The sequence below is a fragment of the Falco peregrinus genome, chromosome 4 (genome assembly GCF_023634155.1).
Source record: "Falco peregrinus isolate bFalPer1 chromosome 4, bFalPer1.pri, whole genome shotgun sequence".
Classification (NCBI taxonomy): domain Eukaryota; kingdom Metazoa; phylum Chordata; class Aves; order Falconiformes; family Falconidae; genus Falco; species Falco peregrinus.
This window is the reverse complement of record NC_073724.1, coordinates 107,435,291-107,453,823: the sequence shown is the minus strand read 5'-3', so window position 1 is coordinate 107,453,823 and position 18,533 is coordinate 107,435,291. Positions and strand designations below refer to the sequence as shown.

The following is an 18,533-nucleotide window of genomic DNA, read 5'->3' as shown; positions in this document are numbered from 1 at the left end:
GGACACTTGGCTGTAGTGCCGCAGGTTCCCCTTCATCCAGTATCTTGCTGTATCTGTGCAGCAGGTCCTTGCAGGGGCCTGGGAACATACCAACTTGTACTTTCTTACCGTTGTAGCAATTTTGCTTTTGGCAAAGCAAGTATGAAATAGCTGTATTCCGAAGTGCAGTGGGTGATCGTAGCTGGAAAGCATCACTTCTCTACTGTAACAAAAGATGGGCATCATTACTTGAAACTTTAATGTATGTTGGTGTAGACAGGGGAGTACCAAGAATTCTATCTTTCTGCCAAGTGAACCAGCTTCGTTACTTCAGGATCTTTCAGGCTACAGTAGCCACCACAGAACCATTTGTTCCTGCGGAGCTTGCCAAGAAGGGGTGGTCCCACATGGTTGTTTTGATGAGAATGTCATCCCTCCCTAAGAAGTAAACTGGGAGCACTGGTTGAGCTTAACACCACCAGTGGGGAGGCATAACTCTTCACCCCAAAGTGATAGTTTGTGTTCCTTTATCAGTGTTGTAAGAGGGATTCTGAAAATAGATGCTTTCAAAACAAAACAAAATAAAACCACTGCTGACATTAACCCCAGACTGTTTCCTTTTTTTTCCTATCTGCAAACAGCACAGTTTCCAATTGTGTGTATTCATCTAAAAATTTTCTCATAACACTCCTCAAGTTCTTCCTCGGATCAGTGCTGCAGTCCTGTTGCGGTGACGTGCAAGGCGGCATGGGACCATAAGCTGTGCTGAACGTGCTGCTGACACGGAAATCAGTGATGGCGGCTGATTGGCTGGCATGGACAGAAGAGAGATTCCCAAGGAGTTCTTTTAAAAATAAATGACTACTTAAGAGATATTTTTATCTTCTGCTTTTCAAATAAAACAGCAAGTATGGGACAATTATAAGCTAGTCTTTCAGAATTGCTTTATTTAAATGACATTATATTCTTTTCAGCTTTTTTGGATTTTCTTTGCTTTAAGTGCACAAAGGAAAGAAAGATGCTAACTGTGCAGATGAAATGGCCTCTTCATAGACATTTTAGTTTGCTAGTGTACCAGGACATTCCTTAAATATACTTCAGTTGTGCGGGAATCTGGCATAGGAAAGGAAGTATGGAGAACCTGAAATGGCAGCACACCTCCGTGGGGAGGAAACAAGCCAGTGCTCATGGGAGGGATGCGGGTGAGGAGAGCAGCAACATCAGGTCTGGGGTGCCAACAAGGCAGCTGCTTAGGGAATGGCGATGGCCACTTAGGGAGACGGAGGAACAAAGAGAAGCAGAGAAGGCAGGAAAGGGACAGTGGTGGAGAGCAAAGGAAGTTGTTGATTAGTGTAATACAGTTTTTAACATTGGTCATTCTTTTTGTAGTTGAGAAATTGACCGTCCTGACTGTTAAGATGAAAGTGAGCCTTACTGTCAAATGCAAAGATGGCGCTACAAAAGCTGTTGTGCCTGTAGCAGCCCTGCGCTGTGCTTACACTCCCCATAGCTGGATACTGTACCTTTAGCATTTCTGTGCATTTATGTCAGTAACTACAGAGCCAAGTCTGTCTTGCCTGTCCTTAGTATGAGAACGAGAGAATAAGGAAAACCAAAACCTTTCTTTTCACTGTTGATGCAGCATTGGATAACAGGTTGGTTGACTACTGAACTTGAAAGGGCAACTTCTAGCTGTCTAAACATGGGTGAAGCTGAGAGATTTGTCCCTGCTTAGTCCAGTGCTGATGTAGAAGATTAGGCAAAAATTGGAGCTGCCTGTTCCCCATGAGTAAGACCAGTTCACTTCACTATTATCCGTTGTAATGCTGCTTTTATTCTGTCCGTGCAATTCATATGTGGCAGTTTGCATCAGGGAGTAAGCTAAAGCCACCAAACCATGCAATGGTGTTATTTGTCTTTACCTGTAAACCCCTTTTTCCTTCTGTTTGCCTGACTTTGTCATCTGAACTGAGCTGAATTTGATGCGTATGGAAATGAAGCAGAAACAACAAAAGGCATTGTAATTTCTTTTTTTTTTCTCTTTTTTTCTAATGAACTTTAGGAAGCTCTATAAGCTGGAACTAGATAATGAGAAAAAATACAACTACTTTCTACTTACGTAGAGAAGGTCTCCTCTCTGGTCTGATTTTGTAAACGTTAATGTTAACAGGTTTCCATGGATAGTCTTGACAACTCAATGACTTCAGCATTTTGAATATTCTAAATCACAATATGTGTTATTGCTGATTTACCTTTTTTTTTTTTTTTTTTTTTTTTTTTTTTTGTTAAGAATATCATGCCCCAAATCTCAGTTGGCTTCTTTCTTTTTATCATGCAAGCAATGACTTAGGATTGAGTTTTATCTTCTGTTCTCATTTACTTTCTATTCGGCATGTATAGCCGTATTGATTTCTAACAAGTATCTGCATTGCTTATGACATGAGCAGTTTATTCTAGATGACTTTTGATGAAGTATACACAGTTAATTCAAGCTTCTTTCTGAATTCCTAAAGAGCATGGGTAACTTTCTTTTTTAAATCATTTAAAGTCACAACCTTTTGTACAGGCATAGGAGACCCTCTTGCTGTTGTGATAAAACATTCTCAGCTTCAGAAAACTATCTTAAACCTGCCTCAGAGAAGAGTTTAAAGAGTCAGTTTCTCCTGTTCTAGGGAGTTTCTTCATATTTTTTAAACAGTAACACGCTAAGATATTCCAGCAAAAATACTTCATGTTTAGTAGACAGTAAAAACAATAAAACTAGATTACGTATGTAGACTTACCAGTCCTGCTGTTTGGGCAGGGATTTAACAGATTCCCAGACATCTAGCAGCTACTCCTGGAATCAGCAAATGCCAAATAAACTCCAGACAACTCTGCAGCTGAATAACAGGGAGTTTAATGTGTCCCGCTTTGGGACCTGCCAGTATTGGCGGGTTTGCATGCCTTTTCACAGCAGTGCTGGGAACTTGTAATATTTTTTTCCATTTCAATAGAGAATTTTTTGGAGAGAAACAAATGACATCCAGCAAGCACATTTATTCATTGAATAGTAACTGATTCTTAATTTGAACAGAATTTTAGATCTCACAGAAATAGTGAATCATTTCTGCCTTTTTTTAGTCTCCACTAGTAAGTACCTTCTGTATACACACATCTGATGGAATTACATAGGGAAGTGTTAGGGAATAGCTGTAGGATTCACCTCTTCCAGGAAACAGTTTTGAAAGTACCTTATATTTGGATTTGTCAAGGCATTGCAGAGGTAAAAGAAAATTTTCTTCAGAAGTTTAGGAACCTGAAAGTTAGACCATCTCTTGCAGGGTTATTCAGTATTTTACACAGATGTGAACTCCATCCTAAACTTCAACTAGTTTTGGGTGGTTTAAAGTATCTTCTAGTTCTATGCATAGCTTACATGATTATAATTTAGGTTCTTTTATTAAACTGCCAGTTTTTAATTTCTGTCTTCATAGCTTTAATGCTGCTAAACAGTCTTGTATTCCCAGTTTATTGCCTTGTTATACTTCGTAGTTGCAATATGTTCTTTTTATTATAATTATTTGTGTCTTACACCATATTCTTTTCTGGATATTCATGGATTACATATGGTTGTTTGTTTTTAGTAAAGAATTGATTTAAAGATACATAGTTGTTAGGTCATTTAATTTTCTACATGATGCATTCAGCTTCAATCTGGAAGTGTTTTCACTAGTAGTTATGAGTAACATAAGTTATAATTTATGACTATATTAACCTTATTTTATATTGAGCAGCAATCATATCATTATAAACTATGATATAACTTTGTTCCACTTCATATTATTTGCTACCGATACATAAATGATGCCCTTTAACCTCCAGGCTTTCTCACAGATTTGGAGAAAGCCTATAACCTCACGATATGTTAAATTCTGATTGAGAGCAGGAGGGAAGGAATTTTATATCCCCTTTTCATTTTTCCTTTTGGAAAATCTCTTTTGGCTTTATCTTGAGCTGCAAGCATTCATATAACAAATCAAAATCTCTACCAAAAAGAAATCCCCCCCCATCCAGTCATCTATCAAAATGCAGTCTGTAGTCTTATATGCCTATGATAATTTCAATTTTATTAAAACCAAACCAAACCCCCCACCCCCACAACCACCTCCATGAGAATTCTAAGCAAAAGCTCAGGCAAGATAAAATGGAAGGTGAATTTATTTCTTTTCTCCTCAGATGAGAAGTTGTGAGACTCTGAGATCTCGCGTTTTCCAGAAAATCTTTAGGATCTGAGTTCAAATCAGTCTTCCCAAGACTAAGTTGAGTTAATTTTCTAGTCTACAGTTCTACTTTCCTTTGTCCTGCTTCTTAGTAAGAGATGGTCCCCAAATTTACAACTCCAAACAAAATTCCAATAACTTTGTAGAAGCACATTTTGAATTTTTGTTTGGAAGGTAATGAAAAAGGTGGCTTTGAAACATTCGAAGTGTAAAATCCCAGCAATGAAACATCTCCAGTGTGTTATTATATTGACATTTCTGCAGTTGTTGTCAAAGAGAAAGAAGGGGGATGTAGCTTTATTGATCTCAATGGAGTTCACCATTGTCTTCAGATTCTTCCACTGACAAATGTGTCTGACTTGATCTATATTCGAGTCTTACTATTGCACTTTTGTGCCAGCTTCTATAGTTTCTGCATTTCAGCTTGAGTTGGTGAGAAAAATATGTACTAATTTTGGGTGGGGGACAAACAGAAATCATCACAGCCATGTTTCACAATGTTCACTTTTTTCCTAATTAAGTAATAGATTCTCATTGAATTTTTTTCTCCAAAAGGTTTCTTTGCAATGTTTTCTATTTTCATTTCCTTTCTTGATCCTTTTAAAATCACCTCTTACAAAACATGTTTATTTTATGGTTGCGCAAGGATATTGTTGTTGAAAATTAATCTGAACTACATGTGCAAGGTTTTTTTGTTGTAAAGATTAGCATTTTAAAGTCTAAATCTGAATTCTAGGACAAAAAAAAGAGTAAAACTCTTTTTTAGGGACAGATGTAAGATTTGGCTAAGATAAGGTAAGAGATAAGTATAGTACCAGAAGTCATTGCAACTAGAAGAAATGGAAAGACATGAGAAGGATGGCAAAGGCTCTTTGTGAAAAATAGAGAGGAATAATTTCTATAATAATTCTGAAGATACATATAACTATTTTGATGTCTAATACTGCACAGAAAGTAGTGGCAAACTCAGACCATTAAAAAAACCACACCTGCTTTCTTGATGCTCCCACTGGAAAAGAGAAGTCAACTTCAAATGTAATAACTCTTGCTGCTTTACATCCAAAAATACAACTTGTGGTTAAAATATGTAGGAAGTATGCCAGTGATTTGTTGTATGCATATGATCAGTTACAGTATGGAATCAAAGCCTTTCTAAACAGAAAAAAAAATCTGACTTAATTGAGTCACCTTTTTAATAATTGATGTCTGATCTTTTCATAGCCATAGATATCTGTAAAACAGAAGGATAGGAGAACAGCTTTGGAGTTAGACTTTCAACTGGCATATAATAGCTGTTCTATAGTGGTATCTTGAGTAAAATTTTTTTCTGAAAAGATGATTTTCCATTTTTGGAGACTGTCTAACCAGTTTTGAAATAGAACTATAGAGGAAAACTAAGCAGAGAGAACAAAACCAGGATTTAAACCTGGATCACACTGGGTACTGGAAAGTTAGTAGAATTCCATTACATACTAGAAGCTGAGTGTTTGGTTAAGGGCTCTCCTAATGGGGTTGTTAGAAATTTGAAGCATTTAAAACTGTTCTTGAACTTTTAAAATACTTTTTAAAACATTTTAAAACATTTTTTAAAACAAATGGTTTTTATATGTTTTTTAAATGTTTTTGAACTGATTTAAGGCTTAGTGACCTGACACACCTGAGAACAGTTAAACAACTACAGAGACATTTACAGTATTTATATTGCTTACAGTCTGCAGAACTTAGTCTATACAAAAGGTATTGATGGCTTTTACATCAATGTAAAACACATCAAGGTTTAATATTTTTTAATTTCTGTTTTTATGTGTTTAGATTTTTTTATTGCATCCTCTCTAATTATCTCAAGTGGGTTTTTTTTTTCATATGTTCTAGCTGATATTTTGACAGAAATGGCTGATAAGTTTCCAGGAAAAAGAGAAGGGATGACGATTACTTGCAGGAAGGATATGCAAGGAAGAAAGGAAGATGGAGGCTGACAGGAATAAGAGACATAGTACAGCAGCCAGGATTTAGCACCTTCCTAATGGCGATGTACCTTATGCTTTGTGTCTTGGCTGATGCTGTCTGTCCTGGTAACAGCACGAGCTCTCTTATCCAGCCACATCTCTTTCCTCCTTGGGGTTTGATCCAATGTGGAATCTAGAGGCAGAAGCAGTCCTCAGTCTTCTGAGCTGTGAGGAGATAGATTCACATGGAAACTTTCTTTGTAAACCTGCCGATGAGTGGAAAAGCAGGATTCTCAGTCTCATGGGCACAGATTGCTGGGACCACAGTTCAGATGATTAATTTGGGTAGCAGCTGTGTATAAGAGAGTGTTTTGAGGGTTGCATAAGAAAAGGCTAAAGCTGGAATGAGATCAGTCTGTGACTCCACTTAGGATGAGCCTGTGTGCTGTGAGTCACCGACTGAGTGTGCAAGGTGAGAGTTATCTTGGCAGAAACTGGAGTGTTTCTTCGCTTCCAGAAAATGAATCACCTGCTTCTCAGTGTATCTTTTGGTTGATTTTTATGAAGTAAACAGTTTTCAGAGGCTTCATTGCATTCAAGTATGTGTTTTTTACTGGCACGGCAGAGGACCTTTCAAGCAAAGGGAACTCACCTGTTGGGGCCAGTATTTTTTAGATTTTTCCCAGAAACATGTCTTGAGTAATCAGTACAGTACCAGAAACACTGTCCTGCTGGCTCTACAGCCTTATTCCCAGAAGTATTACCAAGTAAAGATACTAATGCAGTCAAAACTGCTAAGTGATCTTTACTTTCTAGTCTGCTTCTATTTATTCTCTTTGTTTTGTCTGCTTCTAGCTTTGAAGGGAGAAATTTTGTTGTGTTAAAATCTGGAAAAAAAGGAAGAAGTTAATACAATGTGCTGTCCCTGGAAACATTGCGCTTGGGCCAGAAGTTGACCTGGTGTCAAGAAAGCTCCAAATTGTTAGTTTTCTTCTTAACTGGTATAAAAACTGTGAAGGTAGTGGTTGCACAGACCTTTACAGCAGAGAGGTGCAGTCTTGGAGAAGACCAGCAGTGCTGGCAGGAGACCAAGAGAGGCTTCAAACTCTGTGTGTCCTCAGAGGTGGTGCAATGCAGATCTTTGAGAAGTTCCCCGTGAGGTACAAGATACCCTGCCACCGCAATTAGCATAGTTGAATACTTTTTTCCTTGTTCATGGGGGAGTTGTATCTGTTTAGATGCGATCATTTAATTCCTGTGTTTTCCTGTTTGCATATGAAGAGAATCATAGAATCATAGAATACTTTGGGCAGGAAGAGGGACCTTAAAGATCACCTAGTCCCACCCCCCCTGCCATGGGCAGGGACACCTCCCACTAGACCAGGTTGCTCACAGCCCCATCCAGCCTGGCCTTGAGCACTGCCAGGGATGGGGCAGCCACAGCTGCTCTGGGCAACCTGTGCCGGTGCCTCACCGCCCTCACGGTAAAGAATTTCTGCCTTGTATCTAATCTAAATCTACCCTCTTTCAGTTTAAAGCCATTATCCCTTGTCCTGTCACTGCCTGCCCTAGTAAAAAATCCCCCTCCAGCTTTCTTGTAGGCCTCCTTTAGGTACAGAAAGGTCTCCCCAGAGCCTTCTCTTTTCCAGGCTGAACAACCCCAACTCTCTCAGCCTGGCTTCACAGGAGAGGTGCTCCAGCCTCTGATCATCTTCATGGCCCTCCTCTGGACTTGTTGCAGCAGGTTCACATCCTTCTTGTGTTGGGGCACCAGAGCAGAATGCAGTACTCCAGGGGGGGTCTTGAGAGCAAAATAAAGTGGGAGAATCACCACCCTCGACCTGCTGGTCACACTTCTTTTGATGCAGCTCGGGATTCAATTGGCTTCCTGGGCTGCCAATTGCACATTGCCAGGTCATGTTGAACTTCTTGTCTGCTAACACCCCCAAGTCCTTCTCCTCAGGGCTGCTCTCATTCCATTCTTCACCCAGCATGTATTTGTGCTTGGGATTGTCCCAACCCATGTGCAGGACCTTGCACTTGGCCCTGTTGAGCATGAGGTTTCCATGGGCCCACCTCTCAAGCCTGTCAAGGCCCCTCTGAGCAGCATCCCTTGCCTCCAGCATGTTGACCACGCCACATAGCTTGGTGGCATTGGCAATCTTGCTGAGGGTGCACTGGATCCCAGTGCCCATGTTGTGGACAAAGACATTAAAAAGTGCCAGTCCCAATACCAACCCCTGAGGAATGCCACTCGTCACTGGTCTCCGCTTGGACATCGATCTGTTGACCTGCAACACTTTGAGTGCAGCCATCAAGCCAATTCCTTATGCACTGAATGGTCCACTCATCAAATCCATGTCTCTCCAATTTAGAGACAAGGATGTTGTGTGGGACAGTGTCAAATGCTTTGCACAAGTCCAGGTACATGACATCAGTTACTCTTCCCTCATCCACCAATGCTGTAATGCCACCATAGAAGGCCACCACATTTGTCAGGCACAATGTTTGCACTTAGTGAAGCCATGTTGGCCGTCACCAATCACCTCCTTATATTTCATGTGCCTTAGCATAGCTTCCAGGAGGATCTACTCCATGAACTTACCAAGCACCAAGGTGAGACTGACTGGCCTGTAGCTCCCCACGTCTTGCGTATTTCTCTTTTAAAAAATGGAGATTATGTTTCCCCTTTTCCACTCAGTGGGAATGTCACGAGACTGCCACAACTTCTCAAATATGATGTATAGTGGCTTAGCCACTTCATCCGCCAGTTCCCTGAGGACACTTGGATGCATCTCATCAGGTCTCATGGACTTGAGCACCTTCCAGTTCCTTAGATGGTCTCAAACCTGATCTTCTCCTGCAGTTGTATTTTAAAATGATTCAGTTCATTTTTTTCAGTCCAGTACCTTAACTTCATTGTCTTAGAAGGTAAGACAATATGCAACTGCTTGTACCTTTTCTTCAAAAGATAAGTATCTGTGGTGTGTGATCAGTGGAACTGAATTTCTGTTCATGACCAAAGGAGATGTTGAGATATTCAGGTTGCTCTTTCTTGATCATAAAGGCCTAGCACTTGAGTATTCCCCAATAAAACTTTGGCTGTGGAACCAACCTGTGCTTTCAGTCGCACAAAAGTTGATTTCTTGGCTAACAGGTCACTTGGTGACTCCTGCCTTCTGCCTTCTCTCTTTCTTGTATGAATATGTTTGGGAAGGATTTTGGAAAATAATTCATATAGCTTCTTTTCACTTACTAGGCAAAATACAAGCTTTTATTTTTTTTATCATTATTATTATTGTTTTTGCTTTTTTTCCTTATATCTGCATAGCTGCAATTAAGTACAGAAAGCCTTGGTAGTTTTTCTATATTGTTAATTAATATTTTGTTGAGTCAAGTGCCTTCTTTCCCTTATGATGTCTTTTGAAGATATTTCTGCTGTCAGGTAATGAGAACATGAAATGGTGCATATTTTTCATACTAAATATGTTTGAACTTTTTGTAGGATAGAAAGTACATGATGTGGTTTATAGTCTACTATAATTACCATTGTGAACTTTAGTCACTGGAGCTAATCAGTAATGGTTTGTTGTTACAGCTGGCTGATAAGTTTTCATTCATAGCATTAAATTCTTCCTTATATTTCTTATTTCTTTGACTGACCTGCTTTTCCTACGATATGACAAAGAAAAACAGGGTGGTGCTACAGTGCAGGGTAGTTATTTTTGTTTTGTATATAACAATTTCTAGGGAGAAAGGAGTGAGGAAAAGGATCACTATAGTTCTGAGGATGACCTGATGTTACTGCATTATGTCCAGTAATTAGTTTTTCCACCATTAATAACTTTTGCACATGTGTAAGTAGGACTGGTTGTGTTGAGTTTTCTTTTTGCTCAAAATATTCAATTTGTTAATCATTAAAACAAAACATTAGGACACACCTAAGATTGTAAAATTAACTGGCAGAGAGTTGCTCTTAACGGGATGATATATAATTTTATAATTCAAATTTATATTTTTATCATTACTAATACTCTGATGGGATATTTACTTTAAATCCTTCTCCTGTTTCCTGAAATTTGGCACTTCTTGAAAGATGGAAAAACTTTTGAGGAAGCTGTCGTCATCTTAAATTTCAGATTTAAATTTCATAATAGCTGATTTAAAAATTAATGAAGCATAAATTCTAAATTAGATTACAGAAAATAAGATGTTTCTGAATTTACTCAGAGCAGTAGCTCTCTTTGGTATTATGTATTAAAGTAGTTTTATGGTAGAAATGTGAGGATTGTCTGCACATGATGGGAAAAACAAGGAGTGGGAAAGGAAAAAGGTAGGGTAACTGTTTTAAATGAGACAAGCTTAAATATTCAGACACATCAAAACATTACTTGAAACAGAGTTTTGGACAAATTTCCTTTTGCATCCACATATGTGCTTTTCCATCGTCCTCATATTTTAAGAGTGCGGATGGAAAATAAGCATATTAGTCTTAAATGCAAAGGATAGGCCTGTATCATCATCAGGGGTTTTTTATACTCATCTACCTCTTCCACTATGTTTTTATTCACCAAAGACAGCATGACAGGTAAGTACCTTTATAAAACCTGGGGAAGATTATTTTGCATTAAACATCTGCTTAGGAAGATACCACCTACAAAAAAGCTCACTTATATTTGTTATGGGAAACTATGTGAATCTGTTGTATAGGTTTATTATTGATGGGAAAAATCCTGCTTAATATTTCATTTAATAATTGAATCAGTCCTCCTAGTATCTTCAGGCCTAATTCAGAATTAAACCCTAAAAACACTGGAACGAACAAAAATGGCTTTCTAACCAGGCACATTTTGGCACCTATTCTTTCTTTCAAGTTAGCAGTGATATTTAGCCAAATACTTTACATGGCAATGTTTTGTTTTTCAGGATGGGAAAAAGAAGTTTGACAAGGAAAGTGAGAAATACTATTCCATCCTAGAGAAGCACTTAAATTTATCAGCAAAGAAGAAAGAATCTCATTTGCAAGATGTAAGCACTAAGCACATTCTTAGCCGGTTTCACATTTGCATAGAGATCATGATAACAAACTGTTTCTCTTCAATTAATGCTATATTTTGTCAGTGTGAAATTGAGGTAATTTCTTGTAATCATGCTTGTTGTCAATATAAATTCTTGAGTGGGATTAATGTGACCCTAATAAGAGTTAAATAATTTAACAAGGCAATGTTCTACATGTCCAATTTTGTGTACATCAAGTACAACTAATATTTATTGGTTGCAACAATAGAATTCTATTACAATAAAAATGTGACTTTTATAAGGTATATGTGGAATATTTGAAAATCAAATAATTAATTGCTTTTTTGCTATTTAATTTATTACCCAATGAAATTACACTTCTTTTTCACATAAATTTTAATCTCTGAGTCTGAATTGAGATCACTCTTGCAATGCTTTTTTATGCTTCTTTTTAACTCTTTTTCACCTTATTCTGATATTGCATCCTGAATTTTTATCCACAACATCAGCTTTGAAGTGTCTGTATGGCTAATTATTTGTGTTTAAAACAGACAAACAAAAAAAAGATATGCATGAAGACTTCTAGTTTAACGGGAGGATTCCAGGGCTTTTCAGTATGCTGGTAGAAAATAATTATGATTTCTTTTTGAGGAAAATCACAGTAAACCCAGCAATTTTATATCAGTGACACTTTGGGATTTGCGCCAAAAGTAGAGAAAATTTATTTTGATGGGATTACTCTTGCCACAGTGACTTTTAAATGGTAGGGATTAGTTTGCAGATGGAGTTTTCACAGGAGATGTGACAATCGCTCAGTCACAAATTGTAGGATATTTTTTTCATGCTTATCAATAATACTGTAATTCAAATTAAATAAAGATTAGCAATTCAAAATTTGTAATAATGTTTATACTACTGAATTGTCATTGCTGTCTATATAATAATCAGTCTAGATAAGGCATTAGTTGTGTAGAATTGGTTAATTGTTCCACTTGCATGTCAAAGTTTTCTATGGACAGCTTTCACTTTTCCTAAGTATGCTGTCTTGATGAAGAAACATTTCTGTTAGAAGCCAAGCACAGCTGAGAAAAAAAATACGTATTTCTTATCAAAACGTGGAGAAGCACCAATTTACTTTAGAATAGAAATAAAATAAATAAAATATTTTACTCTTGAGCCATGAGGACAATTACAGTCTAAAAACAGCAACTGAAGTGAAAAGTAACAACTGTGAATCTAGTAAACTGTGGTAGAATAACAATGGATTTGGCTCAAGTATATAAACTAATGGAAAACCAGAATAAATTTTTCCACTGTGTCCTTAAGTGACATCTCTGGATTTAAAAGTCTTGTAACTGAGGCTGAGGTTTTTTGCTTTTCTGGATGCCCCATTTGCAAAGCATCTAGGCCATAACTTGTCATTTCTGTCTTCCCCAGTTTGATGCACCTATAGGTGCACTGAATCAGCAACACAGACCCACCCTGAGCAGATGGTACGATAGCAAATCAGTACCAGTAATGTTAACTGGGGAGACTTTGGGCCTGTACCTGTATTGTAAATAAAAAAACAGGCCAAGCACAAAAAAAAAATAATAAAAAGCCCAAAGTCCAAGTGACAGCTGTTGACTCACATCCAGCATGGTTTGGGTGAGCCCTGTTTATGTCCACAACAGAGGTTTCTGGAGCAGGTGGCGGCAGAGCTGGGGCACAAAGAACCAGGTGGTGCTGGTGGCTGGGGCTTCGGTGCTCAGTGCAAGTGACAGGCAGTCCTTGCCTTAAGCCACTGTCATGCACTTAGAGAGATTGGAATACCCTTTTTTTTGACTACTGTCATGCTGAAAAATACAACTTTCTTTTTTTAACCCACTGTTTCTTTGAATTGTTGAGGTTTCTTGGTACCTCATCACATTATTTGGGTTAGAGTACTGGGATGGGCAAGGCGTAGTTCTTGTACTGTATTGGGTTATTCGGACGTGGCACTTAGAGACATGGTGTAGTGGTGGACTTGGCAGTGCTGGGTTAATGCTGGGACATGATTTTCTCAAAGGTCTTTCCAACCTAAATGATTCTATGTTTCTATCATTTGACATATATCGCTTGAATGTAATTCAGAGCACCTTAATTAGGCATCTAAAGTTTGATGGTCTGGACATATTCTATAGAGAGTGGTTTGCATATATGCATCTAATTGAAATGTGTTGGATATTTTAAGAGCCTGCAAGGCTGTTTAAGCAGTTTACATAACGACTAGACTTTTTTTCCTTTAGCATCAAGAAGAAACTTCCTAATACTGTCTTTCCACTGCCTGTGGAAGTTCACAGTGGAGCAGAAAATGGTTAGAACCGAGTGATGTGAAAAAGTTAATAAACTCATTGTTTTATTTCTTTGAAATCTGCTCCAGAATCAGGCATAAATATAGAGCAAAGGCTTCAGTCTCCAAGCTGATGATGAGTTCTGGTATATATTTCAGTAATATCCCATATCAATGAAAGTATTACTCACTATAACTATATATCATGCAAATAGAGACTGGAAATCATATCCATCAAATCTTTTTATTTTTTACATGCAGTTTTAAGTCATAAAAGAAGTGTGAGAATCCTTTCAGCTTTTGAAACTTTAAAATAATTTTCAAAATAATTCTTAACAATCTGAATCCTCAGTGTTCATAAAAACTCAAACTTCTACAGAAGATGTGTTTTGGAAATTAGGATTTAGTCACTGTACACTAGTGGTGATTGTGGCCTTGATTTGGGAACCCATCCCTGAGTTTGAGATGGTACTTGGTTGTCCTAAGGATCATTACAACTACAATCTCCTTAAATGCTGTTCAGAGTAGAGATGGATTTAATAAGGTGTTTAAATACTTCTTCTGTGTCAATGCCTGAAAGAACTCATTTCTAAACCCAGGTTATGTTATTTGCTTACAATTAAATGTGAGAGCTGAGGTCTGTCTCAAGTGCTTATTGACAGCACTGTTGACAGTGTGAGCAAGGGCTCACTGGATCATGTCCCATAATGGTGGCACCTGGTTCTGTTCAGCTGTGTAGCATTGCCTTTGTGATACATTTTTTGCAAAATAAAACTATTAACAGAGCATTAAAGAAAGCAGTAGCCAAACGCACTATATGAATGGCACATGGCAGAGTTAATTCTGTGGTAAAGCGCTTGATTATTGGGAATTTTGAGTCTTGATTCCTGCTTCATAATATTTGTGTACTTAATTTTGTGAGTTTTTATAGGCATGGGAAAAAAATGCTAGTCCTGAAGCATTTGAAACATATAATTGAGGCCTGTCCTTTAAAGCAGCATTAGAGCACTGTGATAGGGAGATGACTCAATATTGTTAAGCCTCTGTGAGGCCAGTTCATGATAGTAGCATGTCCTTGACTGACAAAGCAATGTTAATTATATATGGTGCTATTGGTGACCAAGTCCTCCTTGAAGGAAAACACTGTGTTTGTAGTGTTTAAAGTACCAAACCTCTTTTACGATATGTTTGCTGTCAAGGGAAGACAACATCTAGCTTTTCCAATTTTCCCGTATTTGTTATTTTCAATGCCAGAATTGAACTAGAAAATATACAGACATATACTGCTATATTTTAGCTGGCATATGTCAATAATAGCTGAACTGGTCTTACTTCTATTGTTGATACTTGATAAAATTTCACTTCTACCTAAGATTAAAACCTAACAAATGCAGCCCAAAAGGGATTTGCTTGAGAAAATTATTTGTTACAAAGGAGGATGAATTAAAATGGAATCTGCATCTCTTTTTTAAGCATTATCCACATACTACACCCCTTGTCTGTTAGGTCCCTCTCCCATGGCTTGTTTAAAGTGAGGATAAAAGCCTATTACCCTCTATCAGCTGATAAGAGTTAATTCTTTAGCTGTTTAGGCAGAAGACACTGTTTTGGTACTGGATCTTCATGTCCGGTGATATTAGACACTTCTGACAAGTATGGCCTTGTAGTTCTGGCACTTGAAAAGCAAAACATGAAAAATAATTGATTTATGAGGTTAGAGACTTAAATATGTTTATATTCCAAGAGCATGTGACTCATACTATGAAATAAGTTGCAAGATGTCATTGTTAAAGACAGTCTACTTAAGAAAAAAAATACCTTCTTGGGAAGGTATTTGAAGCTGAGAAACAGGCACGATTTCAGTGCATGTGATACTCAAGCATTTCAATAGAAATAATTATCTTTTAGTCCCCCCTCAATTCCTATCCTACTCTCCTATTTCTTTTTCTAAATTTGCTATATACCAGAGACAGAGTTCCTCCTGTCACCTTTGTTTCCCTCCAGGCTTGTCCTAAATACTAGAATATTAAAGTGCCAAAAGTTAACAGGAAACCAAAAAGGAGTGGGGAAAAGACATGAGGCTAAAATGTGTAATGTTAGCTTCTTAAACTTGTGTTCACTTATTTTAAAGTAGGTATTCTAATTTTCAGGAAGAAAACTGAACTCCATAATGCCTGTAAAGTCATCTTATGGAAGATCTGTGTTAATTACAAAATCTGTTTTCAAAGCAATCATGAGAGTAAATGAATGCTGTCTGTATTTCATTTTGTCTTGTAGGCAGATACACAGATTGACAGAGAACATCAAAACTTTTATGAAGCATCATTAGAGTATGTTTTTAAAATTCAAGAAGTACAAGAGAAAAAGAAATTTGAATTTGTAGAACCTGTAAGTTGTATGTTTTATTTTCTTTGGAATACATGCATTTAAAGCTGAAAAATTAATTTAAAATATCTATGTTTTGCTCCCTTTTTAAATTGTGATTGTAGGTTGTTTGTGTATAGACAGACATTAAGATCTTGACTTGGGCACTTTCCATGTTTATTAAAGGATTATGTAAGAGTATCATATCTACTGTGAAATGAAATGTCTGATGACTTGGAGTGTGGGTAACATTTTAATGGGACGACATGTAACACTGTGTCCATGCAACGCATAATGGTTTCATGGCTGAAATTTTGAGCCAGTTTTTGGGTTTAAATATTCCATGTAGGCAGTGTATACCTATGCTTTTCTGAGTTACGCTTGAAATAAAGGGAATAGTAAGTTTTTGTGTAGGATGGGTAAGTTTGGGTTTTTTGGTAGTGGAGTCATTTGTCTTTAGTTTACTTTGCATATAGAAGAAATTATACGTTGACATGCCATAAAAGAGAAGATTTCAAAGTTTCATCTCTAGATCTTGGATTTTCTCTTGGACTGTGTTTCCACCCTCCACCTCTAACTATCTTCTGCGTCAGTTAATACCAAAAGCTGCTTGGATATGATGTGCTAGCATATTTCTGTGGCACATTAATAGTATTGCTACTGGTCATGTCATACAGGACTAGCTTACCAGTTTCCTTATTTAGTTAGTACCTGTAGCCCTTGACAGAGAACTTCCAGTGTCATCTGTCCCTTCCCATTAAGCACACTGAGTGTAGCAGAGCATCAGTTGTGAAAGAGAAACATGACAAGTATTTTTCTTTTTTTCTCTTTCCACACCATCTTCCAGCTTCCTTATAACTAACCGAAACAGCACTCCTGACTGTGAAACAGGTTGAATTACATGTCTAACACCCAATATCATTAAGAAGAGCTTCTTAGGTGCCTCCTTTCCATGAGATGAGAATGTATAGTACAGTGAATGTTTGACATTGATGCAAACTAATGAACCTGGATTCAGCAAGCAGTACTTATAGAAACCCTATCTTTATGGCATACAGCTGCCATATCTTAGAGATTAAAACTTTGCTCAAATTCCTAAATAAGAACATTTTTCTACCTGTCACAGATTAATCCAGTGTCTTTCTCTGTCTACTTCTGCAAAACTCTCACATCCTGGAAAAATCTAGCAATCTTGACCTAGCTCTGACCCTGGTATAGGAGATTTTATGTTCCTTTAAAGCAATAGAAAATTTCTGTATTGAGAAGGCTTTGTACGTTGGGAAATGTTACTGTGCAATTGCATATAGTTAAAATAGGACATCTTTCATCCTATTGTGCTAGACAGAGAGAAAAAACAAATTTGATTTTATGTATTTTAGCTGCAGATACTGAACTTTATCCTTTTGACCAGGAGCTGTACCCACATTATGTCAGCCATCACAGCAGCAGCTATGAATTACCGAAATCAAAAAGCGATTTATCAGGTCACCAGTGCTAATACTGAGCGAGCAAGCAAGCAGGGAAGGTTACTGGTAAACTCAGTCTTGTAGACCTGGGTGTTTCTGTAACCAGGTGTACACATGTAGTATGCAAAATTTACTTTTTAGTGGATCAGTTGCTATCCTGTGTCAGATCAGTAGGCATGTTAGCCCAGTATGCTGTTTGTTGGACACAGGTCATTACTTGATGTTCCAGAGGGAGGTATGGCAAATACTCTGGTGACTGGGTAATGATAGCCCTTGCAGGCAGTGTCTTCTGGTTCCAGGTGTGAATTTTCTATAATCAATCTGAATATAAATGGAGCTTAAATTGTAACATCAGTTGCAGAATTTTGAACCTTTAATTTTTAAATTTTTTTTCTAGTCTGTTGCATACAACATGCTGGAATAAAAGCATTTACTAAAACCCATAAGACAAGGTATGCCAAGTAAATTGTAATACACGTCAGCAATACCATGAGACAAAGAAAAAAAAGAAAGTCTTCAAAATAGACTTTCTAAAAATGCATAGTTTATGTAAGTGATGTTGGCAGTTTGAGCATGTGCTCCTAGATGCAAGTAGATAAGGATGTAGCCTAACACTTTAAAATCACATATCAAAAGAATTGCCATATTATAGTTTTCCTCTGTGTGCTCTGCAGATGTTCAGATGCTAGAAGATGCCTTGTGTTGTGTCTATATAGGCGTTCTTCCTCAGGAGCTCTGCTGGTTGTGGAGCATTCTAGTGCATGTGCTCCTTATGTGTCTGATTTATCAGCTCAGCGTCATGTCTCCATGTAATTCACAGCCTGACATGTCGCTAATTGATTGAAGGAAAATTTAACAAAATAAAAGAAAGGCTGTTAGTGCAGTGAAGGAGGAAATTGTGATGCCTATGTGGAAGAAGGATAAGTTCATGACATGGGAATAGAACTTGAAATGCAAATGATTTGCTGGAGCTTCTTCCAAGATCTTCGGCTTGTCTGTGCTAAAGGATAAGGGTGGTCTGGGAACCAGAGTGGGAGGAGCAGCCTAGCAAAAGTTGTGGGGTGGGTTACACCTAGGACTGTAGGACAGCTTAAGTTGGTTAAGAGTGGCGTGCGTTCCTTCCTGGAGGAGGGTGGGGAGAGATATTAAGGTACAAAATGCTAATGATTCATACTCTGAATAGAGG

The 18,533-nt window shown here is 37.7% G+C and overlaps 1 protein-coding gene across 1 annotated transcript in view; it reads left to right on the top strand.

Annotated features, from left to right (window-relative positions):
* The window catches only part of ARHGAP42 (Rho GTPase activating protein 42), a 162,143-nt gene that overhangs the window by 92,383 nt on the left and 51,227 nt on the right, over positions 1-18,533 (top strand). The window contains exons 5-6 of the mRNA XM_005230550.4: positions 11,114-11,215; positions 15,795-15,905. Coding sequence (XP_005230607.1) covers positions 11,114-11,215; positions 15,795-15,905 — 213 coding nt within the window. The remainder of the gene's footprint in view (positions 1-11,113; positions 11,216-15,794; positions 15,906-18,533) is intronic.